Source organism: Lissotriton vulgaris, chromosome 2_1, assembly GCF_964263255.1.
Source record: "Lissotriton vulgaris chromosome 2_1, aLisVul1.2, whole genome shotgun sequence".
NCBI classification, from domain to species: domain Eukaryota; kingdom Metazoa; phylum Chordata; class Amphibia; order Caudata; family Salamandridae; genus Lissotriton; species Lissotriton vulgaris.
The window spans coordinates 733,082,963-733,109,414 of NC_141687.1; the positions used below are offsets into that span (position 1 = coordinate 733,082,963).

A 26,452-nucleotide genomic window follows, 5' to 3' on the forward strand; every position below is an offset into this window, starting at 1 on the left:
TTGTCTCGCACTACAGATTTATTGCTCACGAAATCATGTCCAGAAAACTTATTAGGCATCAAGACACTGAAGGCTCTAGGTGCTGTGATATGTTGTTCTCCGGAAGGAGTAAGATTGTTCTTGCGTGACTTTAAGGGTCACTATGTGTTGAGAGATATTGATCCCAGATTACAGAATGTTCCTGCACATTTATGGGCACAAGGCCCCACTGATGTGGGTTGTATGCACATCACTCCATACCGTGTCACACTCAAACCAGGAGTAGTACTACCACGAATCCGACAATACAAGTCACCTCCAGATGCTGTAGTGGCTTTGCTGAAAATCATTGACGAGCTCATTGCACAAGGAGTGGTTGTAGAAACGGACTCGAATCTATGTAACTCCCCTATCATTCCAATTCTTAAACGTACTGACCCAAATGCACCCCCAGTTTATCGATTAGTGATCGATCTACGGGAACTGAATAAATGCATTGTACCACAATATCCCGTGGTCCCAGATATTTCGTCTCTATTGACTGCCATTGATTCCGAAGCAACGTTCTTTACTGTAATTGATCTGAAGAACGCTTTCTTTAGTGTCCCAATCGATCCGGAAAGCCAATATCTTTTCGGATTCTGTTTAAGTGGTCGAAGCTTCAAATTTGCACGCGCACCTCAAGGATTCACAGAAAGCCCCAGCATCTATAGCCAAGCACTGAAAAGACAACTTGACAGTATACACATGCCTGACAACACTGCCCTACTACAGTATGTCGATGATCTACTGATCACCGCCCGCAGCGAACCTGAATGTGAGCAAGCATCACTGACGGTTTTGCATTTCTTGGCTGACAAGGGACACAAGGTGTCCCCTTCGAAGCTGCAATTCTGTGTTCAGCAAGTGGTTTACCTTGGGCACTTGCTGTCCAAAGGGGGGAGACAGCTAACGCCTGACCGTATCCAGTTAATTGTAAACATGTCACAACCCAAGACACAAAAGGAGGTACGAGCCTTTATAGGCCTCACTTCTTACTGTAGACAATGGATTCCTCAGTATGCATTTCTAGCGAAACCCCTCATACAGTTGACAACCCAGGAGGCAGCGACATCGACTGTCCTCCCTTGGACTCAGGAACATACACAAGCTTTTGACGAATTAAAGAAAGCCTTATGTCAAGCACCAGTTTTAGCTACACCATGTTACAGTAAGCCTTTTACACTTTTTGTCACAGAACGTGAAGGTACTGCATTGTCAGTACTCACTCAGGATCAAGCAGGTTCATACAAACTGTGTGCTTATTTTTCTAGTACATTAGATCCAGTAGCCCAAGCTCTGCCTGCGTGCTTGAAATCTGTAGCAGCAACAGCTCTAGCAATCAGACAAAGTGATTCCATAGTGTTAGGACACCAATTGACAGTACAAGTTCCACATTCCGTGGAAGTTCTTTTAAACCGAACACAGACTCAGCACTTGACTATAGCACGACTGACAGGTTATGAATTGACATTGTTTCAGCCACACATAGAAATCAGACGTTGCAATACATTGAACCCTGCTACACTTCTGCCATTAAGTGAGACAGACCCTTTGGCACATGATTGTATTGAAGTCATTACCATTACGACGAAACCCAGACAAGACTTGACAGACACTGCATTACCAGATCCAGACCTGACACTTTATGTGGATGGTTCATGTATGAGAACAAGTACAGGAGAGTTAGTGGCCGCCTACGCAGTCACGACCGAAACTGAAGTCATAGAAACAAATTGTATTGACATTCTGTCAGCCCAAGCAGCAGAGCTCATCGCTCTGACTCAAGCCTGTATTCGAGCAAAGAACAAGAGAGTTAACATATACACAGATTCACGTTATGCTTTCGGAGTCGTACACGACTTCGGTGTACTCTGGCGAGAGAGAGGTTTTTTGACCTCTCACGGAGCAAAGATTCAGCACGGTCCCCTCATTCAAGCTCTGTTAGACGCAATTCATTTGCCTACAGCGATATCCATCATGAAGTGCAAGGCACATACGAAAGTCACAGATACAATTTCCCAGGGTAACGACCTGGCAGATCGAACAGCCAAACATACAGCTCAGACTCAGACTCACGCAACTGACCTGACAAAGACAATAGTCCCGACACCGACACATTGCATGACAGTTAGGGATCCCGCCCTAGATGTAATTGACATACAGACACATGCTACACCAGACGAAATCAAGAAATGGATTGAACTAGGAGGGATCCAGACAGAACAGGGATGGATGACGAAGGGGAAAGCCACATGGTTTCTCCCCGACTCTATGGTTCAAGTTATCATTAACACAGTACACAGTCCTGCACATTTAGGGGAAAAAGCCATGTTAGACAGTATTCAAAATCTTTGGTTCAATAAACATTTACGAGCAGCAGCCAAACAGAAAGTGCGTACTTGCATGATTTGTTGTCAGTTCAACCCAGGTAAAAGCATTCCCGTAGAGCAAGGTGGATTTCATCCTCCCGATCACCCTTTTGAAGTCCTCCAGATGGATTATATCCAGATGGAACGTTGTCGAGGATTCAAATATGTCCTCGTAGTTGTATGTGCACTCTCCCGTTGGACAGAAGCATATCCAGTCCCAGATTACACTGCTCCGACCACTGCCAAGCAGCTGGTTCGTGAATTTTTCCCCAGGTATGGCTTGCCCCGTATCGTATACTCAGATAACGGTCAGCCATTTTCGTCCGAGCTTATGAAGCAGGTATCACTCCTGCTAGGTTATGAATGGAAATTCCACTGTGTCCGACATCCCGAGGCAGCAGGTCTCGTGGAACGTCATAATCAGACCCTGAAAATACGTCTTGCCAAGATCTGTAGAGAGAAAGGTGTTGACTGGATAGTAGCTTTACCAGTTGCACTCTTTTACATGAGAATGATAGCGCATTCAAGAACAGGGCTATCCCCGTATGAGGTGGTCTTTGGTAGGCCACCGAATATGTGGGGGACGCCTCTGCCTCGTAAAATCACTAATGTTGACTGTACTATGCTGACAGATTACCTTGCCTCCTTGATGTCTGCACTACAATCATGTCGTTCACAGGTCGCTGCAGCCTTTCCCGACAACACCGAGGTGAAGCCACATGCGATTGTTCTGGGGGACCTGGTGCTCGTGAGGAACTTTGACAGGAGGAGTCCGCTGGAGCCCCGTTGGCAAGCGCCGAAGCTCGTGTTATTAACAACAAGGACCGCGGTCAAGGTGGAGGGCCGCAAGGGCTGGCTTCACTCGAGTCATGTTAAAAAACATTATGGACTGCCTCCGAAACTAGATTCCCAGCCCTGCCCCCTTCCAGAGACTGATACAAAGCTCCCCCTGGTAGAGAAAACTCCCTCCCAGGAATTTCGCATGAAGTTGAGGTCTAGCAAGTCAGACAGTTTAATTGTTTAAGTCCTCCCCTAGGTGAATCGGTTAGACACGTTTCTGACATGTACCCCCTAGACCCCAATAGAGAGAGATAGACAGAAACAGATCAAGAAACATGAATATTGTAAATCTCTCCGTAGTCACTGCATAGTGACATTATTGATTATGTTTTTTCTGAGTCTTTTGATTATTGCTGCAAGTATACTGTTACACATATATTTTCCTATTTTCAAGCGTGCACATTCTTCCTCAAATGTCACTGCCGAGCATACTTTCAGTGAACTGCCCCCGCATGAGTTGTCTTACCGACTTGCGCTGCGCAACAATACATTCATTAGCATGTTACATCATTCCCATCAGACCAGCAATGCTACCAATTGTTGGATATGTGGCCGACTCCCTCCCTATCAGAAATACAAGGGAGTTCTGCCCCTCTTTCCATACCCGTTTACACACAATGGTTCCTGTGGTGCATGGTTTAGTTTAATGAACTCTTTAGATTCTGATTCCGTAGTTTACCAGGGCAATTGGGTATGGGGAAATCTGAACACAGTTCTGCATAAAGTATGTTTCCCTGACAAGGAGGGTCTTCCCCAAAGGACAGGGACTGATCTAGAAAATGAGTATATGGATTAGGTAACTTTACACTTAACCTCATGATTCTGAATGTTGAATCCGAAACCGAACCAGTCTTGCCCGCTATGTCCGTATTACCAGTCAAAGGTGAATTATGTGTCAGAAAGAATGGTTCAGTACACCTGGGTCATAGTAAATGTACTACTGTGATCGAATTCAGTGATAAAGGCAAGTCTACATTTAAAGCTTCCCGTCATTCCTATTTCATTTGTGGTCATACAGCATATATACGTTTGCCTCTAGATTGGGATGGTACTTGTTACATTGCATTCCTTCTGCCACCTGTTTTCCTAGCCCCTCCTGATTATCATAGGGACTCCCATCTAGTACACATTAGACCACAGAGAGATCTCCCGATTGTCGACTACACTGAAACGGCATGGGAGCAGTATACAGATTTCAATAAAGGTTTCTTTCCCTATTTAGGTGCTGTCTTTAATAGTAAACTGATACGTAAATTAACCAGAACACTCGAAGCAGTAGTGAATGAAACTACTTCCGCCCTTGGCAACTTAACGGAAGAGCAGTCTGCTATGCGGATTGTTGTTCTTCAAAATCGTCTTGTCCTTGACGTCATCCTGGCCGATAGGGGCGGAGCCTGTAGAGTCATCGGATCGAGTTGCTGTGTTTTCATTCCAGAAAACGCACCATCAGTATATAGAGCCATAACCCGTCTCCACAAGATTGCGAGTCAGATACACCAGAATCCAGGCACCTGGACTTGGTCCGGTTGGTTCTGGAGCGTGCTATCAGCCTGGGGATGGAAGGTCCTATCCTTCCTCGGTATAGCCCTTCTCATAGTATTCAGTTGTTGCTTATGTTTACAATGTGGGCCAGCAATTTGCGGCTTGTGCGCCACATCATGTATTCCCCATTCAAGTCCACGTTCAAAATCCCGCCAGAAAAAAGAAGAGCAAATGATGCTATATGAACAAATTGATAGACTAATGAAGATCGATATATCATGAAGGGTCCGTAGGGGACAAGGAGGGAATGAGGTAATATGAATTTTTATGATCAATTGTGTCCCGTAACGTAGACCCCAACGGCTCCATGTACGTGCTTCAAGTACATGTATGTTCCCTCCGCAAGCAGCTATGAAGACGCAAATACATTTGCGTCCAACGTTAACATGTCCTCTTTCAGATCCACCATGAATGGGTCGAATATTCAGTCCCTAAGTATGCCTTGCCACCGTCTTTTACATGGTGCACTTTCACGTTTTTCTGGCCCTGGCGAGTTAGGCCCTGATTCCTGCCATCGAGCCCTTTCTGCCTTCTGTCTCTGAAAGCTGCAGCCTGCCGCTTCCATGACCCTTGCCTTACTCCCTGTGCGGCGAGCAGTGCCTGGCTCGGCCTGCTTGCCTGCCAAGACTGTATTTTGCCTTCAAGTTATCTGCTCCGCTCCTCGAAAATACATTCCTGTCTAGTGATTTAGGAAAACATCTCCCCAGCTGCAGAGCAAAGGGCCCGGCCTTTCTGTCTCCGTGCAAGTAATTCATTGCTCCTGTTACCATGGTAGGCCCATGGCCCCTCGCATCTCACGTAGACACGTAGACACATATGTACGCACTAGCAGTCAGTATAGAATAGCCTCTGCCCGAGAGACCTTTCCTTCTAGATAATACAGTTCCTCAAACACAAGATACTAGATATGATTTGGGTTTAGGTTGTTCTGACACGCCAGACTTCTGTCTCCCCGTATAGTGCAAATGTCAAGTCCCCTTCACCCTCCAGTTCCACGTCAATCACACGTCATGCTGCTGCGCGCGCATCTCTGCCATATATTTCTGCTGACTCTGCAGGATTCCTCTATGGATCCACCCACTTGTGACACTTTCATGTGACGTTGTCTAGCACACACCTCCGTGTACGCCCTCGTACACGCCTTCTGTTACGTACATATGTTCTTATCTCTTTTCTCTCAGCTGTTACGCCTTCTGTATCCATCACCATTACCTGGTTCGAACCAATTCCATTTTATGGAATAAAACCCTTATAAACTCAGATGCCACGGACTCTGCCTCTCATTTCTGATTGAGTTATTCTTATTGAACTTTACCGCATAGAAATTCCCTACAGGTAATTTTTATTTACCACAGGAGGCTGGGAGTGAGGTGCAGTCGCTGGTGAGGCACCACTGAAAGTTCCAGGAACATGGTGTACCAAGCCTGCCGTGCCCACGTTGGAGCAACCAGGATGAGTGTCATGGAGTGCTGTCGCAGTTTGCGCGCCACCAGAGGTATGAGGGGGGCTGGCGGAAAAGCGTACGCAAATCTGCCTGACCAGTTCATCCATATCGCATTGCCCTGAGACTGCGGGTGTGGGAACCTGGCGGCGAAGTTTGGGCATTTTGTGTTCTCGCTTGTGGCGAACAGGTCGATGTCCGGATGACCCCACTGCTGGAAGTACGGATGAAGAACCGATGGGTGGATCTCCCACTCGTGCATTTGATGACTGTGCCTGCTGAGCAGGTCCGCCATCTGGTTGTCGACACCCGGGAGATGCTCCGCCATGAGGAAGATGTTCCTCTGAATGGCCCACTTCCACATGCTCTGGGCTAGGTGAGACAGCTGCGGGGAGTGCGTGCCTCCCTGCTTCTGGATGTAATACATGGCGGTCATGTTGTCCGTCCGGACTAACACTACCTTGTTGCACAGGTGCAACTTGAATGCCTTCAGTGCCATGAAGATCGCCATGAGTTCCAACACATTGATATGCATCCTCTGCTGTTGCGCAGTCCATAGTCCCTGCACCGTGTAGTGGAGGACATGTGCCCCCCAACCCCGGAGAGATGCGTCCGTCGTCAGTACTATCTGTGGTACAGGCTCTTGGAACGGTCGTCCCCTGCAAAGGTTTCGTGGGTTCCACCAATGCAGAGAGTTGTAAGCACGAGTGGTCACCAACACTAGGTCTTTTAGATGGCCATGAGCCTGGTTCCACTGACAGGCCAAGCATTCTTGGAGGGGTCGCATGTGCAGCCTCGCGTGCGGGACTATGAATATGCAGGATGCCATCATGCCGATCAGTTGCATGAAAACCTGTGCTGGGAGGGAGTTCTGAGGTTGAAACCTCCAGATGAGCGCTTGCATGCTGTCGACCCTGGCTGCGGCCGGCTACGCCGTGGCCGACTGGGTGTTTATTGACGCCCCCAGGTACTGCTGGACCTGGGCTGGCTGCAAGTGAGACTTTGCGTAGTTGAGAGAGAACCCTAGACTGTGAAGGAGGTGAATGGTCCGCGACATGTCGTGGCCGCACTGTACGGCAGACCTTGCCTGGACGAGCCAGTCGTCCAGGTAGGGATACACGTGAACACCTTCCCTGCGCAAGTGCGCTGCCACAGTCGCTAAGCACTTGGTGAAAACCCTGGGAACGGTAGTGACCCCGAATGGCAGGACTTTGAACTGGTAATGCGGACTGTTGACTGTGAACCTGAGATACTTTTTGTGGCTTGGGTGAATGGGAATGTGGAAATACGCATCCTTGAGGTCCAGGGTGGCTAGGAAGTAGCCCTGACGGAGCAGCGGCAGGACTTGTTGCAAAGTTAGCATGTGAAAGTGCTCCGAGAGGATGTATTGGTTGAGGGGCCTGAGGTCTAGAATGGGCCATAGGGACCCGTCCTTTTTTGGAATCAAGAAGTACAGGGAGTACACCCCTGCACCCCTTTCTTCGGCAGGCACCAGTTCTATGGCCCCTTTTTGCAGCATGGAGAGAACTTCTTGCTGCAATAAGTGCGAGTGCTCTGCGGACATAGGACGGCTTCTTGGGGGTATGTTGGGGGGGGGTGGGGGGGGGGGGGGGGTGGAGGTCAATTCTAGACAATAGCCGTAACAGATAAGTTGTCTCACCCACCTGTCTGTTGTGATGTTTTCCCAGAGTGGCAGGAACTGCTGGAGTCTCCCCCCGACAGGTGTTAGATGGTCGGGGGGCAGTGACAAGAAGTCACTGTTTGTTGGGAGTGGAGGACCTGGCGTTGTTATTGCCGCGGCCTCTCCCTTTGGCGCTGTTCCCACGGTAACCACCTCTGGTGTTTTTAGTGCATGCAGATTGCGTGTTGCCTTTGGTATACTGGGAGTGCTGTAGAGCTTGCCCTCTCGTTGCTCCCCTGTTACCGGAGCGACGAAAGGAACCGCTCCGAAACTGCTGTGACTGGAGAGCTCCCATGGACTTTGCCGTCTCAGTGTCTTTTTTTTATTTTCTCGAGTGTTGTGTCCACATCGGGTCCAAACAGGAAGTCCGGATTAACCGGCTGATTAAGAAGAGTAGTTTGGATCTCGGGTTTAAACCCAGAGATGCGCAGCCATGCGTGGCGTCGCAGCATCACGCTAGTATTGATTGCTCTCGCTGCAGTGTCCGCTGCGTCCAGTACGCACTTGATGGACGCATTGGAGATCAGTTTACCCTCTTGTATTACCATCTCAGCAGCCTCTCTGTACATATCAGGCATGTGCTGCATCAATTGCTCCAGGGTGTCGTAGTGCGCCCTGTCGTACCTAGCTGTGTATTGGCTATTCTCCAAGTGTTAGCGGCCTGCGCCGCCACCCGCTTCCCCAATGCCTCGAAGATTTTGGACTCTTTGTCTGGAGGGGGAGCGTCTCCCGTTGATTGAGAGTTAGCCCTTTTGCGCGCGTTAGCCACTAGAAGGGAGTCCAAGGGGAGCTGTCCTTTGATGTAGGTGGGGTCCACTGGAGCAGGCCTGTATTTCTTGTCGATTCGTGGATTGATAACCCTGGCTTTTGTTGGCTCCTTGAAAATGGCTGTGGCATGTTTGAGGAACCCCTTAAGCATGGGCAGTGTTTTGGTGGAGCGTTCCGATGTGGTGAAGGTGTCGAATAAGAAGTCCTCATCCACTGGCTCAGCGTGCATTTCGACCTTATGATTGAGTGCAGCGCGCTCTATCAATGCATTTAACGCTGCGGTGTCCTCAGTCGGAGATTGTTTGACATTGTAGGACTGAGAGTCCGGGGTGACCTGGGGGTCATCAGGGTCATCACCTTGATCCGCTACCACTGATTGGAGACATCCTGATCAGTGTCAGTATTATAAGTGAAGCCCATTTGGCTGTAGTCTGCAGTTAAGTCCTCCTCACTTTGTGTAGGAGAATGAACAGCAATGTGTGAGTAGTCCTGAAGATGTTCAACAAGAACCGGAGAGGTGGTGGAGACCATCTTCTTTTTGAGGGGAATTTTGTAACCCTCCAAAGGGTGTTCAGGCGCGATCTTCTGCTTGTGGACGGTAAGCCTGCCCGACTCAGTCAATGAACAGTTTTGTTTGGTTGTCGTAGGAAGGTTCATGATAGACGACCTGTGCATGTGAGGACACCTTTGCCACCTTGGAAGCCTCCTGAGACTTTGGACGTGCAGTGGGCGGCAGGCCAAACTTAAGTGGCGTCGATCCAGCCTGCTTGGAGACGGAAGTGCCGGCTTCGTGCTTCTTCGACGCCTGAGTAGGCCGCTCGCTTGAGCGCGTCGAATCGACCTCAGTGCGCGGTGTGCCTCCGACTTTCGGCGCCGACGATAATTTCGGGGCGTCCTTGGCCGCGGCTTCGACCCTTTTCGCCAGCCAATGCTTCAGTCCCGAGAGGGGTGGCTGCAGACCTTTCCATACAGGAAGTCCCTTGCCCTTCTCGCCATGTTTGGTAGTGGACGCGGGCACCGGCGCCGAGGCCTTCGAGGCGACGGTCTTGGAGTCAGGGCTCTGCTTCGGAATCCCAGTGTCGGCGCCGACGGGTATCTTTGGCGTCGAAGGATCGACGACGACCTTCGAGGCGGGCGTCGACGTCGAACCGACCACCATCTTGAGCAGTTTCGGTTTCGATTTCTCCTTCTACTGTTTCGGTTTCGATTTCACAGAATCGACCGATTGCTCCTTTGAAAGGGTCTTAGCCTGGCTATGACACGGGGCTGTAGACCGTAAGGACAGATCTTGGCTAAGGCCTTTCGGCGATGCCTCGACCGGAGCCGGCTGAATATTAATGATAGGCCCCGGAGCAGTGGGCGGACTCTGTTCACCACCGGAGTCGTCATCAACGGCCGCAAGGGCCTGTTCGTCGTCCCCTACCTCAAAGACATCCTGGTCGTGGCCGAACTCCTCGTCTGGCTCGTCCATTTCGAAAGTTGAGTCATGTTCTGACGCCGGTTCCGACATTTCTTCAGGAACGTCATCTTCCGCCTCTTCCTCATCTTGGAAGAGTTCCTCGTCCACGGTATCGAAGATGTTCGCAGGTGCTGGAGCCGACTGTTGGGCCGACTGCCTCGCCGCGCGCCGAAGTTTTATTAGTCTTCTTAGATCGGAACTTTGAGCAGGCGAAACATTTCGACTCGTCGTGGTCGGGGGACAAGCAGGTGTTGCACACTGGGTGCACATCTAAGTTCGAATATTTGGAATTACACACAGGACACCGCTTAAACGGGGTCCGTTCCATCGCCGATTTAGTCCGGGCCTGAGTCGTCGAGAGATTCTTTATTCGACGCCGATCGAAGAATTGAAAGGGCCAGGCACCGAACGAAACAATACCGACGCTAAGAAAGGCCTTTTGGCCTTAGGAACAGAAGAGTACAAGTTAATTTACTGGAGTAAGAGATTAGACATCCGAACCCAATGGCGAAAAAAAACAATCTGGGGATGGAGAGGATGCCCATGCGCACTGTAGTCCAGGGAAGGAGCCACCTATCTCGTGATACTTCGAAGACTCTTCCAGGACAACAAGGTGCAATCATCCGGACCCAACACTAGGCGGCGATCTATGCACTAGATATGAATTTAGCAGCCCACATGCCTCGAACATGTTCTTATGGTTGTGAGAAACGGTGCATAGTAGAGACAGAGCGCATTGGTAGAGTGTAGAGGCACTTACCTCAGATACCCACACTGTCTATATTGAACAGCCATCATGCTGGGAGAGAGACTGCGTAATGAGGGCAAGCTGACTGGGTGTGCAAGACAATCTTCAAAGTGCTTAATAACCAATCCTTGGCATTAGGTTAAAATGGTCTGGTTACAGATGACTCTCTTAATCCCCTGTGGTCCTGTATATCAGCACCACACACTGTTTTGATTTATGGGCACACTATATGACTATTAAGCAACCAGTGGTAGAAAATAGAACTTTCCATTGGCACTACCAGCACTTTTCAGTTTTTGTTCCAGAAGAAGCTATCTGTTCACAGATACCACTTGTTTACCATGTCGGAATGGTTACTTGTGACTTTATGCCCATGGTAGAGCCATTCTGAATCACGATCAGAGTAGCAGAATGCGAGGTGGCTAGTGTTCACTTGGTCAAAGGCTTTGGAGGTTACAATCTGGAATGTGAGTCCTCCCCCACCCGTACCTACTCGGGTAAGATACATGAAGAAACGTACACTCAAACCACACCACATTTGTTTACTGTGCAGGGAAACCCAGAGGATTTTAGCAGCGAATAGTTACCACAAAGAAGTAACCTCACCCCTTTCAAACTTTATGTTCATCAGCCAGACATAAGACCAAGCTTGTAATATAGACCAGGATCCTCCAAAGTCAGTCCTGGGAGGTCGGATCCATGCCAGATTTTGTAGCATATCCCCATTTAGATAAATGTAGTTATCTTTCAAATCTGGCATGGATCCAGCCCTCAAGGACCAACTTTGGCGAACCTTGGTAAAGACCGCTGACTTCAAACTGGTGGCCGAGTTAACAAAATTTACTATCTGCACATTACCGTTATCATGAGGATCTCTTCACCTACTGTCCAGAAGCCAGGATCACGGAGCTGTTTGCACACCAGATGTGCGTAAATGACATGTTTTACTAGTGGGAATTTGTGAATCACAAACCATACATTTGCACTGGTAAATGTTTTCACACATGTGCACAGTAAATATCAGTATGATGTTATCAATGTAAGTGAATTTCTTCACAGGGTTGAGTAGTGAACGGTTTTAAAGGGGTGGAGGTCCTTGCAAAATGAGGTAAATTACTAAACACAAGTTTGCGGCCATTCAGAACCCATTTGCAGGTAGTTTCCCACCTTGATAATAGAATCAGATTTACTCCTGTTAAGGAGTGGAGTAAACTGGAGTAAAAACGTTTTCTGGGTGAGAAAGGGGAGGAACATGTTGAAATTGCTAGAAGTGGTATTAAATACATGGTTTTCATGTGGGCTAGATGTTAAACAAAATAGCAATTACATTGATGCAATTCATCGTAAGCATTTAGAAAAATGCATGTTATGTTATGTTACTGAATGTGTAAACATTTATGCATGTGAGTACTCAGCTTCTGGGCCTTACACCTGGAATTCTTTGTGAGTTCCAAGAAAGTCAGGAATATGATACTTTGTGAATCTGCAAAAACCTCTACGGTCAGCAATAGCAATCTGCTTTAATATATGTCACACAACATTATAGATGAGTAACTAGTAATAATGGGGATACAGCATGCAGCAGAATTTGTGCAACAATTTAATCACAGCTATTTCTTATAAGGTGCAAAACATTGAAAAAGCCGGTCCTTCAGGGGGTTTTGTTATAAGTCCAAAGATGCATGCCAGCATTTTTCATACCTTCCTGTTCTGACTTTGCATCAATATTGACCAACCGGCAGAAATGTTGTTTTTGCACTAGTCGGTCTGTGGAAATGGTGGTTTTCACGTTCCTGACAATGTTGGGGCAAATTACCCCAGCATGGATTTTAAGCTTTATTCTAAGGTTTATTTAGGCATTAATGGTAATGTAACGAAACTGGTGCTCATGTAAAGCGCTCTGATACCCGATGTCTCAGGTCAAGTTCGCTATATAAAACAAAAAATAGAAACATCAGTTGTTGGCCTATATATGTAGGTGCGTTGGCAGTCTGGCAGAGCTAGCCTATGTTTGTGGTCCCAGTAATGAAATAGCAGCAGGCGGCAGCACAGAAGGTTAATGCTGCAAAAAACATGTACCTGATGCAACTTCTTCTACTCTTAGAGCTGAGATTTTCATGAAAGTCTTACAGTCTGAATTCAGCACCTGAGCGTAATAGGACGGAATGTATGAAGCTCTGTGGTTATACTGAATAAGCAGCTACCTATGTTAGGTCATCTATTAATGTAATAACTGCACTTTCACAATTGCTTTATTAACCTTCCTGCTTTCTCAAATTTGCTTGAAAATGCACTATTTTTCTTCTTTTTTTTCAAAGTTTTCTTGGGGGGGGTGGGGGGGGGGGTAATCCCCCCCTTTTGGGGTTCGGGCTCGCTCGGTGCGCTCGCTCGCTACGGTGCTGTATGCAAATCACTTTGCGCCCCACCACTTTCAAATCTCTCCCACCGCTTCTGTCCTATGGGGAAACAATATTGTGGTTACAGGTACATATGGCACTCAGATCCATTCTTCAGGACCAAAGGCCAGCAAGGGTCACTGCACCACCAGTGGCACAGAGGGGAGGCCAGGTGCAGAGGTGAAAATCAGAGTTTGGCCCAAAGCATTTCAATGGAGATTGGTGGGCTTGGAGCCACACTGCTTGCAGATGAGTAGATCATTGCAGGGGCCAAGCTTTGGGGATGGGGATTTGGGGGTGGGGGCGGTGAGAGAACCAGCACAGGGAGGCCACAAAGTAGCACTAAACATACACCACCAGCGGCACAGGGGCAGCCGGGTGCAGGGTGCAATTTCCACGTCGGATGGCCAATGTTTTTCAATAAGGATTCTGGTTTTGACAAACATGCTGCTGGCATTGCACCAGAGGTTGCAGAAGGGAGACCAACGAGACCAGTACTAAGTAGAGATGCAGGGGATTGTAGGGGCACAGTCTGTTCAGCTTACCAAGGTCCAGGGGCTTCGGGTGCAGTGGTGCCTTTCGACGTCGGAGTCTTCTAACCAGAGTTGGTCGCAGTTAGGGGGATTCACACTCAAGGCATTGTAGTGTAGGTCAGAAGTCAGCACACGCTGGATTCAAGGTCAGGATTGAGAGAGAGACTTCACGTACATGTGAGCCACTAAGACTCGGCCTTGGGCATCTGATGCACAGTGGGCAGGAGTCACAGTTCCAGCTGGATCCGGAGCTCTTGGAGTAGATTTCTTCTGGACAGGTCCGCTGCCCACCGGAGATTGGAGTCCTTCTTGAAAGCAGCAGTTCTCCCAGGGTTTTCAAAGGTCCCTGGCTGCAAGACAGGTCACAGGTTCTTCGAAGCAGGAGACAGGCAGGTAGGGCTGGGGCGAAGGCAGTTGCCATCTTCAGGCTTCTCTGCAGGAATGCCTTCTTTCTTCTTAGGCAGACTGAAAAGTGAGCTTAACTTCACCTCCTCCACCAGAGAGGTGGAGTTGGCAAAGGTGGGCACACCTTCTAGCTTTTGTAAGTATTCGCCGGCTTTCCAGCTCAAAGCGGGGTTGTAAACCTGAGGCTGACACCTGCTGCTAGCAGCAGAGGCAGGGAGTCGCATTAGCAAAGGTGAAAGGCCTTTGAAGCTTTTCCTTGGAGCAATGGCCCATCCTGGAGGAGGAGGTGACACCTCTATCCAGTGAGTATTGTTAGTGGTCCCAGAGAGCAGACTCTCCCCCAGGGGTCCAAAAACAGGTCTGTGTGTGGCAGGCAGTCAGTGCACACAGCTCCGAGGTGCCCTCTGATTACATGTTTTAATCAATCTCACACTGGCATCAGTGTGGGTTTATTACAAGGAGCCGTTTGATGCCAAACACTCCTGGGTGCAGTGAAGCCATAATGGTGCTGGGGAACTCGAGTTGTCAAGTTCCCAGCCAACGTATTCTCTATGGCTTCACTGACACTTACAATATTAAGGAATAGACCCTAATACTGTAGGGGCATATCTGCTTATGCCCATACCTGTGATATAGTGCACTCTGCCTTAGGGATTGTAAGGCCTGCTAGAGGGGTGCCAGTTGGCATGGCACACAGGCGATGTGCCATGTCAATTTTATTGTTTTGTCTGCGCCAGGTCATGCACACTGCAGTGGCAGTCTGCATAGCCTAGGCGAGGGAACCCTCTTCAGTCCCAATGCCCTAGGTACCCATGTACCTTTTACTAGGGACTTAGAAGGGGCCAACTGTGGATGAGTTTTAGGCAACGTATACTGGGAATCAGGACAGCAGGGACCCAGTAGTCTACAGTCAAGGGTGAATCAAAAGGCAGGCAAAAAGTGGGGGGGAAGGAGGGGTACTGCAACAGAACCCCATTTTCTCACATCTCTTCTCCGTTTTTCCCGTTTTCAAGTCATTCCTGAGAGGAGGGCTCTTTGAAGGGAGCTTAAGACCTTCCAAGGCCACTTGACGGTCGTACCTTTTCTCTCTCTTGCAGGGCTTTAAGTCTAATCTTAAACCTATCTCTCAAAGTTCTTCTGGAGAGTTGTTGTCAGTGATAGCACATCTTTGGATTATGATGTGAAGGCAAGCACACAATACATATATATAGTGTGAGTCAGATTTTGCAATCTTTCTGCCACACAAAGGGCATTTGTTAAACCAAGATAACATTTTTAGACTGACCCAAAAGAAAATTGTCAGAAAAATGGCTAGAAGTACGGGAGGTACATAAAACCGTTGATTGAAGATGAATAACTGTAGTTCTGAAGAGAAAGGTCTGGCAGGAATGTAAAAATTGAAGAGCTCAGTGCAAGGGATCCTCACAGAAGGACTGACCTAACTTTCACCTGTTGAGTAAGATTGGATTGAGGTGGTCTTAGTAGTCTTAAACCCTTCAGTGCTACGGACGGGGGGGGGGGGGTCGTCTTACGCACCAGTGCTCATGTGCGTCGGAGGGCTCGCGGCCGTCCGTGCACATGACACTTGAAAACCCTTTGGTGCGGGCACCAGCGAGATTTCTTTGAGCCCTGAACAGCCGCTGGAGCTGGGGAAGGGCTTCCCAGACTCCTGTGGCTGTTCTGCTGGTTTCAGGAAAATTACGATCAGCATGCATGTCGCACTGACGTCATTTCTCTGAAACCGAAATGGGCAGATAGGCTATCTCAGCCCCCCAAGCACGTAGATAGACAGGAGAGGTATCATTGGAAATGGGAGAATCTCCAAGTGGATCCTCGCTTGGGGATCGCCACAGGCGTGCAATCCCCAACCAGGGATTCACCCACTGGACACCGGGGAGGGGGGAGCCGTCCCTTGGGCTAGGGGCCTTTCCTCCCCCCAAATGGTCTTATGGATATTCAGCATTGGGGAAGAAAGCCCACTAGATACCAGGGATTATTTTGTATTGTATTTAGGGGTGGGGGCAGCCTGAGATGGGCATGCCAAAGTCCTCATCACCGCAAAATTCCAGTCTTTCTGCCCCTCTGGGAGGCAGATGGGGGCAATAGCACACTAGGCACCAGGTATTTTTTTTATTATATAGGTGTGGGGGTTTCCCAAAATAGGCATGCTAATGCCACCCCCCCACCCCAACAAAAATTCCAGTGTCTTTCTGCGCCCACTCCACCCCAGGAGGCAGATGAGGGCAATAGTCCCCAATCTGTCCCTTCCCCCCTCAGGGGGCGGGGCAGAAACCCCACTAGGCACCAGGGATTTTTTTTCTTTCGCTTTATACGTAGAGGTGGTGGCTGCCCTAATTGGGCATGCTCCTGTCCCCACCCCCCAAAACAAAAAGTCTTTCTCCCCCAGGTGTCTAGTTTTCAGAAATGTGTTGTTTTGGTTGGTGCGCCCCTTGTGATAGGTAATTTTGATGTCTCCACAATATGTTTTGTGCCCTTGCCTGCCGCGAGTGCTAAGACAACCCACACAAGTGAGGTACCATTTTTATCTGGAAACTTTGGAGAATGCAGGGAAGGTGGAAGTTTGTGGATTCATGCAGATTCCAGAACTTTCCATCACAGAAATGTGAGGAAAAATGTGTTTGAGATTTTCAAGGGATTCTGTGTAACAACCTGGTAAGAGCCACACATTTCACCCCATCCTGGATTCCCCTGGGTGTCAAGTTTAAAAAAATGTACAGGGTTGCTAGGTTTCCTTAGGTGCCGGCAGAGCTATGTTTTTTCAAAATCCACAGCTAGGCACTTCACTGTAAAAATGTGGTGTTTCCATGTTGCGTTCTGGCCCGTTTCCTATTGCAGGCACTAGGCCTACCCACACAAGTGAGGTACTATTTTTATCGGGAGACTTTGGGGAACACAGAAAAGTAGAAAAAGTGTTATTACCCAATTGACTTTCTTTGTATTTCTGCCTTCCAAATATAAGACAATTTGTAAAATAGAAGTCATTTTGAAACAGGACCTCTAATTCACATGCTTGTATGGGTACCCACAATGTTGGAGATGTGCAAAAAAAACACTGGTTATAAACTCTATATGAAGTTCCCATTTCGGAAATATATTGGTTTTCTTGGAACCGATTTTTCACTCCTTATATTTTACCAAATGAATTGCTATATACTCGGTACACAATGAAAAAACATTGCAAGACGCAGCTCAGTTATTGGCTCTGGGTTCCTCTGGTTCTTGGTGAACCTACATGTCCTATATATCCCCACAACCTGAAGGGTCCAGCAGACCAACAATATATGGGTCATACTTCGAAGAATTTACAGGTGAAAAAGTTGGCACAAATGGCTGTTTTTTTCCATCTCAATTTTTTCTATTTTCAACAGTTAGCTTCTATTAAAAAAAAACATTGAAGGGTCTGGAAAAATGGCCCCTTGCGGAATTCAGAATTTTGTCTAGTTTACAGAATTGTATAGCTTCCTGGGAATCATTATTGGTTTCACACCCATTTCTATCAATAACTGGAAGGAGGTTAGAAGCACAAAAATAGGATGATTGGCTATGTCCCAGTAAAATGCCAAAACTGTGTAGACAAGTTTGGTTTTCTGATAAAAGTCTGCCTGTGCCTGAAAGTGGAGAAGACTGTGATTTTAGCACCACAACCCCTTTGTGGATGCCATTTGCTGCTTAAAAAACAAACAGACGCTTTCTTCTGCAGCAATTTTTTCCCATATTTTCAAAAAACAAAAATGTTGCTGTATTTTGGCTAATTTCTGGGTCGCCTCTAGGGGAGTCCATAAACCTTGGGCACCTTTAGGATCCTCAAGGTGTTGGAAAAAGGGTGCAAATTTGACGTGGATACCTTTTGTGTACAAAACGTTACAGAGGACAAAGAGCACACTACCCCCAAATAGCCCCCCCCCAAAAAAAAAGCTTTGCACAGTGAGGGGGGGGGGGGGGGAGGTCCTAGTAGCGAAAGGGTTAAAGGCACAGTGCCAGTTTGAGCTGCTATGGTTTCAATGCAGCCTATTGGCTAACAATGCCTTTGGATTTTCTCATCTTTTTTCTTTTCAAATAAAGGATATGTTTGGCAATTAAATGTGTTCATATTCTATGTGCCAGATATGTAAAATATACAGCGATTTTAAATGAAAAATGTAATGCCATTGAGGCATTTTTTAGCCTAGATTTAACAGGCTGCGTGTTTATGTATAGATGCATATTAATATATATGTGTGGGTTTATACATATATATGCATGTTTTAGTGTACTTTGTAAAGTTTAAACATACATATATATTTGATATGTTATGTGCTCCGAGACCCCGCACGTGAGCTAACTATTGAGGAGTATTCCCTGTAAGAGAACCCTTTCTATTGTAAGCAGACAGACATAAAAAAACCAAAAGACATTTGTTTTGAAGTACGAAACCCTGCATCAACATTCAAGCATTCAAACTTTACCCAATGCAAATGTAAAAAATGTAACAAGCCAAGTTCACACCGGCCTAATACAGCCCACATGAGGTTTTATTAAGTAGGTAGTGTTTTTATTTATCTTTTTTTTATGCAACGGTCGTTATTGGCCAAAGGTGACGAAAAAAAGAAAGCAGAGTGGAGTATTGCAAAATTGACTAATCATTAACTGAAGGGTTTCATTTTTTTTTATGGATAGGCAACATTTTAGTCACAATTTGCAAAATGCCTTGCAAAATGGTGGCTCCGGATATACTCAAACTTTCAAAACTCGGAGCCCAACAGAAATTGACAATACAGCCAAAACTCTAGATCAATTACCTACAACAAGGAAATAAAGAAAAGTTTAAAACTAGAATCTATTCCAACAAAACTGTAAATTGCTTCACTTTTGTATTCATTACCTTTCTTTGTGGCCTTTCTTCAAGGCCTTCCAGGAATGTGGCTACATCATCATCATCATAGATTGCAAATTCCATCTCTTTACCAACGATGCCAACGGAAACATTCTGCAACAGCACAAAACAGACAATTATGGGCCATTAGTGTTACTCTCGTTTAGGAAATATCAGCTGGACTAAGGTTTCCTAAGATGGGAGCAGTATGCCAAATGGGAAGTTAGTAAAGGAATAATGTTTCATTTACAGTGCGTTTCATTTACAACATACGGTTCTAGTACATAGAACAATTCTGATCCATTAATTTAAGTTTGACCATAATTTGCAGCTGAAATGGATCACAACATGATAGCTAAAGACCAATGTCAATAGAGAAAACTGTGGCCGACCAGGGTTCACACTCCAATTTCACAGTAGGAAATATCGGACTAGTTGTGCAAATCACATCCAGAGCTAGCCACACAGAAGCTCCACTGTTGAAACAGATACCACATTATATACAAAAAGGATGGTGCACCAAAAGAAGAGAAGTCAGTAGCACATATACTGGAGTAGAAAAAAGTTCCTTTATTATTTGAAAATCTGTAACCCGTACAGCCGTCGAACGGATACGGGTTGCTCCGTATGAAGAATATTCCCTTATTATGGGGAGTTTGTTATCTTGGCGGTGAACAGGAGTGATACATGCCTGCACCTTCGCATTTCTCACGCACAATTGCAGTTCTCTAATATTGGCAACGTCGCCCATGGTGCCTACTCTTTCAAACTGGTTACACTCCAGACTTTTCATCCACCAAGGGCTACAGCATTGACATAAGGACCGTTGACCCTCTGATTCTTCAGTCATTTGATACGAGGATCATATATACATTTTTTGGTTATTACACTGCTCGTACAAATTCTGATTGATCCTGGGCATCAACGTTGTTGGTCCCGACATCTTATTGACCACACCACCCTCTCAGATAAAATATTAGAAATATATCGATCTTTACTGTGGACTCACGCAGCTTTGGATTAGCACGTCCCTGGTTCATCCGATATAACATAAAATCTTTTCTGCCCTGACGAAGGCCCTCTTGTGGCCGAAACGCGTTGGCTGAGGCCTTTTAAAGATTTTCAAATAATAAAGGAACTTTTTTCTACTCCAGTATATGTGCTACAGACTTCTCTTTTTTTGGTGCACCATCCTTTTTGTATATAATATGACAGCTAAAGACCATTTTGAAGATTGAAGTCACATACTACTCTGCAAATGTACACCGTCCTGAAAATATCTATTCTATTTATTTTCAAAAGGCATGTATTGCGCATGTTAAAATATTTAAACTGTACCTATGAATTTTTTCTGGCAGTCATATACCATGCATTTCAAGATTTACAAAATGTACTCATGGAAACAGGCAACTGAGAAACAAAATGGGAACTACCAAATCTGTGCCAGGCTGCCAAACCAATGGGAGCAGATCAAGCCTTCTTTAACCACATTGTCTCTTTTTACCTTGAAATGCATTTATTACTAATAATGAAAGTGGAAGTTGTGTGGGAGGAAATTCTATGAGGCCAGGAGAATGTTTCCTTACGAAAACTAGAAAGAGGAAGAATCTCTAGGAGTAGAGGAAAGTATTAGGCACACAAGGAGGTGTGAGGAGACACTTCTGTACTATCCGCCCTGCCCTTCCCTGTTAGGGTAGCAGCATACCAAGCTCTTAGTGTCTTAAGTGCAGAGTGCCAGTCTGGCTAGGGTCTGCGCCACGAACCAATTTGGGTTCGTCCACCTTTACCCTTTGGCATCCTAATACTCCTTCCTTCCCCACCGGCCCCCTCCTCTGGAGATCATAGTGGATTTCTGTTAGCGCTGGGACGCTCTCGGGCAGCCATGCACTCTATAAATCTCCAAAATAAATAAAATAAAAATAAACATCATGTCTGCCTGGCACGTTACCATATGGATTAGTGGACCTTCTTGGATTTATTCCAACTACCTTTATTTCTGAAGTACAATACTTCAGCATACCCCTGGTGCCCATTTATGGAATCTGTAATTGCCACTATGGGTTAGACCTTATTAAAAGGAAAATGCTACTTACCAGTATGCATCTGTTCTTGGCGTGTAGAGCTGCAGAGTTACACACTATGCATAGATGGCCACCTAGTGTTGGGCCCGGATGTTTGCAGTTTGTTTTGTTGTAGAAACGTCTTTAGAAGTCACGGGATAGGCGGCGACTCCTTTGGATGCTACTGCGCATGGGCATAGGTTCCATCCCCAGATTGTTTTTTGCCATTAGGGAAGTGATGGAGCTGTACAATAGGTAGTGATGTCCATGTGATTTGTATCCAATTAAGATAATACTGGAACAGATAAAGGTAGCCGGGGAGGCGGGTGGGCGTGTGCAACTCTGAAGCTCTACATGCCAAGAACAGATGCATACTGGTAAGTAGCATTTGCTGTTCGAGGCATAGGAGCTGCAGATTACACACTATGCATAGATTGTATAGCAGTACCCACACCTATTGGCGACCACCAGTATCTGTTGCAGTTGTTTGAAACAGTGTTTTTAGTACAGCCTGGCCCACAGTGGCTTGTTGTTTACTTTGCACATCTACACAGTAATGCTTTGTGAATGTATGTGGTGTAAGCCATGTAGCTGCTCTGCATGTATCATATAGGGGAATGTTCCCCAAGAATGCCATTGAAGCCCCTATCTTTCTTGTTGAATGGGCTTTTGGAGGAATCGTTAACATACGTTTGGCTTTCTGGTAGCATATTTGTATGCATTTAACAATCCACCTAGTGATCCCTGATTTTGATATGGGGTTGCCTTTATGTGGTGGTGAAAAAGACACAAAAAGTTGTTTTGTTTTACTTAAAGTTTATGTCCTTTCGATATATAGTACAGTAATGCTCTTTTGACATCTAAGGTATGTAGAGCTCTTTCTGCGACTGTTTGAGGCTGCGAGAAAAATATGTGCAGCTCAACTGATAGACTTAGATGGAATGGTGAAATGACTTAAGGATTAGTACGAAGAACCACTTTGTTATGATGCATTTGCAGAAAAGGTTCTTGAATGGTAAATGCTTGTAGTTCACTAACCCTTCTGAGTGAAGTAATTGCTACTAGGAAAGCTACTTTCCAGGTTAGGAATTGCAATTCACATTTATGTAATGGTTCAAAGGGAGGTCCCATTAATCTTGTAAGAACAGAAAGTTCCACACTGGTGCAGGTTGCGTTCTGGGAGGAATAATACTTTTGAGAACTTTTATAGCTGATACTCACAAAATAGACAACATCTGTCTCTTTTTAAAGTATGCTGCAATGGCAGCAAGGTGTAGTCTGATAGACGTATAAGCTAAATTACACTTTTGAAGGTGTAATAGATATCCCATGATGTGTTGAATGGACACGTCCAAGGGATTTATTTGGTTGTTTTGGCAGTATGTGACAAAGCGTTTCCACTTAGCAGCATAACATGCTCTAGTAGTGGGACGTCTAGCTTCTTTTGATAATGTTCACACATTCCGGAGGAAGGTTGAGGTAACCAAACTATGACCTCCGGAGCCAGATCGCTAGGTTGAGCTGAGCTGGGTCCGTGTGTCTGATCTCTCCATGGTTCTATGTTAATAGGCATGGAGATAGGTTTAGTTTTTGGTGTGGTACTACAGACATCTGCAACAGAGTGGTGTACCACGGTTGCCTGGCCCAAGTTGGAGCGACTAGAATGAGCGTTAGGGAATGTTGCTGTAGTTTGCATACCACTAACGGAAGTAGTGGGAGAGGAGGAAAAGCATACGCAAATAGTCTTTTTCATCCATATCGCATTGCCTTTGGACAATGGGTGTGGGTATCTGGCGGCAAAGCTTGGGCATATTGCGTTTGTGGGTGGCAAAGAGGTCTATCTGAGGTTGTCCCCACATTTGAAAGAACGGATGAAGAACTTGCGGATGAAGTTCCCACTCGTGGATCTGCTGTGTTTGTCGATAGTGTTTTGTACTCCTGGGACGTGTTGGGCTAAGAGGAAGATCTTTAGTGGTATAGTCTATCTCCATATCTGCTGTGCTAGCTGAGAGAGCTGCAGAGAGTGTGTTCCCCCCTTGTCTGTTTATGTAGTACATAGCTGTAATATTGTCTTTGCGGAATAAAACAGCTTTGCCTGACACTTGAAATGTTTTTAGGGATAGAAACACAGCTAGCAACTCCAAATGATTGATCTGGAGTAACTTCTGTTGCAGTGTTCACCTGCCTTGCACGGTGTGATGCAGTAGGTGAGCTCCCCAGCCGGAGGGCGATGCGTCCGCTGTCATGACTATTTGAGGAATGGGCTCTAGAAACGGTCGCCCTTTGGATAGGTTTTTGGTGTTCCATCATTGCAGAGAACGATGAGTCCGACCGTCTACCAAAACTAGGTCTGTTAGTTGACCTTGAGCCTGGTTCCATTGGCGTGCTAGGCACTCTTGAGGTGGACGCATTTGCAGTCTTGCGTGAGATACTACAGATATGCAAGATGCCATCATTCCTCTGAGCTGCATGAACACTCGAGCTGGTAGCGAGTGTTGCGGTTTGAATTTTGTTAGGAGAGTTTGCACACTTGTTATCCTGGCTGGAGAGGGATAAGCTAGTGTTAGTTGGGCGTTTATTGTAGCACCGAGATATTGTTTATGTGCGCGGGTTGCAGATGCGATTTGGTGTGATTTACTGTGAATTTCAAGTTGTGAAGCAGTTGAATAGTAGCGTGAGTGTGTTGTACACACTGGCTGTATGAGCTGGCTTTTATGAGCCAGTCGTCTAGATATGGGAAGACATGAATATGTTGTCTTCTTAAGTGTGCTGCTACTACTGCTAGACATTTGGTTAACACCCTTGGCGCTGTTGTGACTCTGAATGGGAGCACTTTGAACTGGTAGTGCTGCCCGTCTAGCACAAATCTGAGATATTTTCTGTGCGCTGTGTGGATGGTAATATGGAAGTAGGCGTCCTTGAGATCTAGGGTGACCAGGAAGTCGTTTAGTACGAGAAGTGGAAGGACTTGTTGGTGTGACCATGTAAAAATGGCCCGACTATGTAAATGTTTAGAGGTCTGAGGTATAGGATGTGTCTTAAAGAGCCGTCCTTCTTTGGTATTAGGAAATATAGTGAGTATACCCCTTTGTTTTTTCTGATACTATGGAACCATTTCTATTGCATTTTTCTGCAGGAGGGCTATTACCTCCTGTCTGAGCAGTGTTAAATGTTCTTGTGACATTGGATGTTGCTTGGGTGGTCTGTTTGGGGGGGGTGGATGTTAGTTCTAGACAGTAACCTGACTGAATTATTTGGAGCACCCACCTGTCTGATGTGATGTGATGTTTTCCCAAGCTGGCAGATATTGTTAAAGTCTTCCCCCGACAGGAGTGGAATAGGACGGGGGAAGGGAGTCATTGGGCAGAGGAAGAGGCCGAGCTGAAGTTGTTATTTTTACCTCTGCCTTTGTTATTGTTACCCCTGTAACCACCTCTTTGGTAGCCCTTGCTGTAAGTGGACTGTGTAGGGGCTTTGTACGAGGTAGAAGGTGTGTCCGAAGAGTATCCCCTGGTGGCACCTCGATAGGATGAGCGACGAAATGAACGTCTGGGAGCCTGCGACTGCAGGGCTCCCATAGATTTGGCGGTATGTGTATCCTTTTTCATTTTTTCAAGTGATACATCTACATTAGGTCCGAATAGGTGTTGCTCATCAAAGGGTTGATTAAGAACGGCACCTTGTACTTCAGGTTTGAACCCCGATATACATAGCCAGGCATTTCTACGTAATAGGACGCTGGTGTTAACTGCCCTAGAGGCAGTATCTGCTGCATCCAGTGCACACCGAATAGAGGTGTTTGTAATGTTTTTCCCCTCTTGGATAAGTTAATTTGCTCTATCCTTGTACTTATTAGGGAGGTGCCTCATTAATGATTCTAATTTGTCATAATGTGCCCTGTCATATCTGGCTAATAAGGCCTGTGTATTGGCGATACGCCACATGTTTTTTGCTTAAGATGCCGTTCTTTTCCCTGATGCATCAAGTAGCTTAGTCTTTATCTGGTGGTGGAGCTTCACCTGATGTTTGTGAGTTTGCTATCTTGCGTGCATTGGAAACTACAAGGGAGTCTAGTGGTACAGAACCTTTAATATATGATGGGTCTGAGGGAACAGCTTTATATTTTTTCTCTATGCGAGGGTTAATGACCAGAGTTCTGACTGGGTCTTTGAAGACTTCAGGAGCATGCTTAATCACTCCATTAAGCATTGGTAGGATGGATGAGGACCTTTGTTCACAATCAAAGGTATCCATTAAGAAGTCTTCATCTACAGGGTCTGTGTGCATGTCTACCCCATGATATTGCGCAGCCCTGTGAATTAATTGATTGAAACCCATAGTGTCTTCTGGTGGGGAAGGCCTTGAGGGGTATATGTCAACCTGAGGGACATTTGGGACATCTGGGGTGTTATCATCCCATGGGTCAGGTGTTCCTGTAGGAGTAGCTGGATCAGGCATGTTACCCCCCCATTCCATCAGAGCTATCATCCCTGTTGTCATCGTCTGGTATGATAGAGGATGCTGGGGAATGTTGTGGTATGGGAGGATGTGGTGATGGTACAGGTGAAAGAGAAAGGAAACGCAGTATTAATGGGGAGGAAGTCATGTCCTTCATTGAATGCAGAGCTGGTGTGTCCAGTGGTCGCTTTTTTGAAGCCATAATCAGCTGTCCAGTGATTGGATCTTCAGCTAGAGCCTTTTGAGCAGGGTCTGGATAAAGTAAGTCCTCTGCAGGAGTCCGATCTTTTGGTGCGGAGGAAGGTTTTGGCACCGAAGCGGTTTGTTTTGGTTTTTTGGCAATGTCTTTAACCGGAGAAGCAGGAGTCTTTTTCGTCTCCGAAGCTTTTTTCGGCGCCGGTATGTTTTTTGGATCCAATGGTTTTTTCGGTTCCGGAGGTTTTTTCGAATCCGAAGCGGGTTAACTTGGTTCCGACCTGGGTTTCGGTGCCGAAGGAGTAGTGGTGTTTCGGCGCTGATGGTTTGGATGCAGACGTGGCCGGTAAAGTTGTCTTTTTCGGGGCCGGTAAGTGTACGCCGGCACCGTGCGAAGGCCGACTCGAGCCCGAGTCGCCTGAAGGCTTCATTAGCTTCTTAGCCGGGTCCTAAGGTGGGGCAGTAGAAGCAGTGTGTCGGTGTGCACCCGAGCCTGAGGGCGAGGGTGTGACCGGGGCCTTCTTTGGGTGTGTCGAGGAAGGGTCGGGGTCGACGGTCTTACTTACGACCCGCTGTGCTGGAGTGATGTCCTCGACTTAGGAGTCTTCTGCCTCTGAATTGCTGTCGACGTCGTGTTGTTCTGGAACGTCGACGCCTTCCTCG

The 26,452-nt window shown here is 46.6% G+C and overlaps 1 protein-coding gene across 1 annotated transcript in view; it reads right to left on the reverse strand.

The window, feature by feature from the left end:
• PSMA1 (proteasome 20S subunit alpha 1) overlaps window positions 1–26,452 on the reverse strand; it is a 118,205-nt gene that overhangs the window by 12,946 nt on the left and 78,807 nt on the right. Inside the window, exon 9 of the mRNA XM_086956019.1 lies at window positions 19,086–19,190. Coding sequence (XP_086812145.1) covers window positions 19,086–19,190 — 105 coding nt within the window. The remainder of the gene's footprint in view (window positions 1–19,085; window positions 19,191–26,452) is intronic.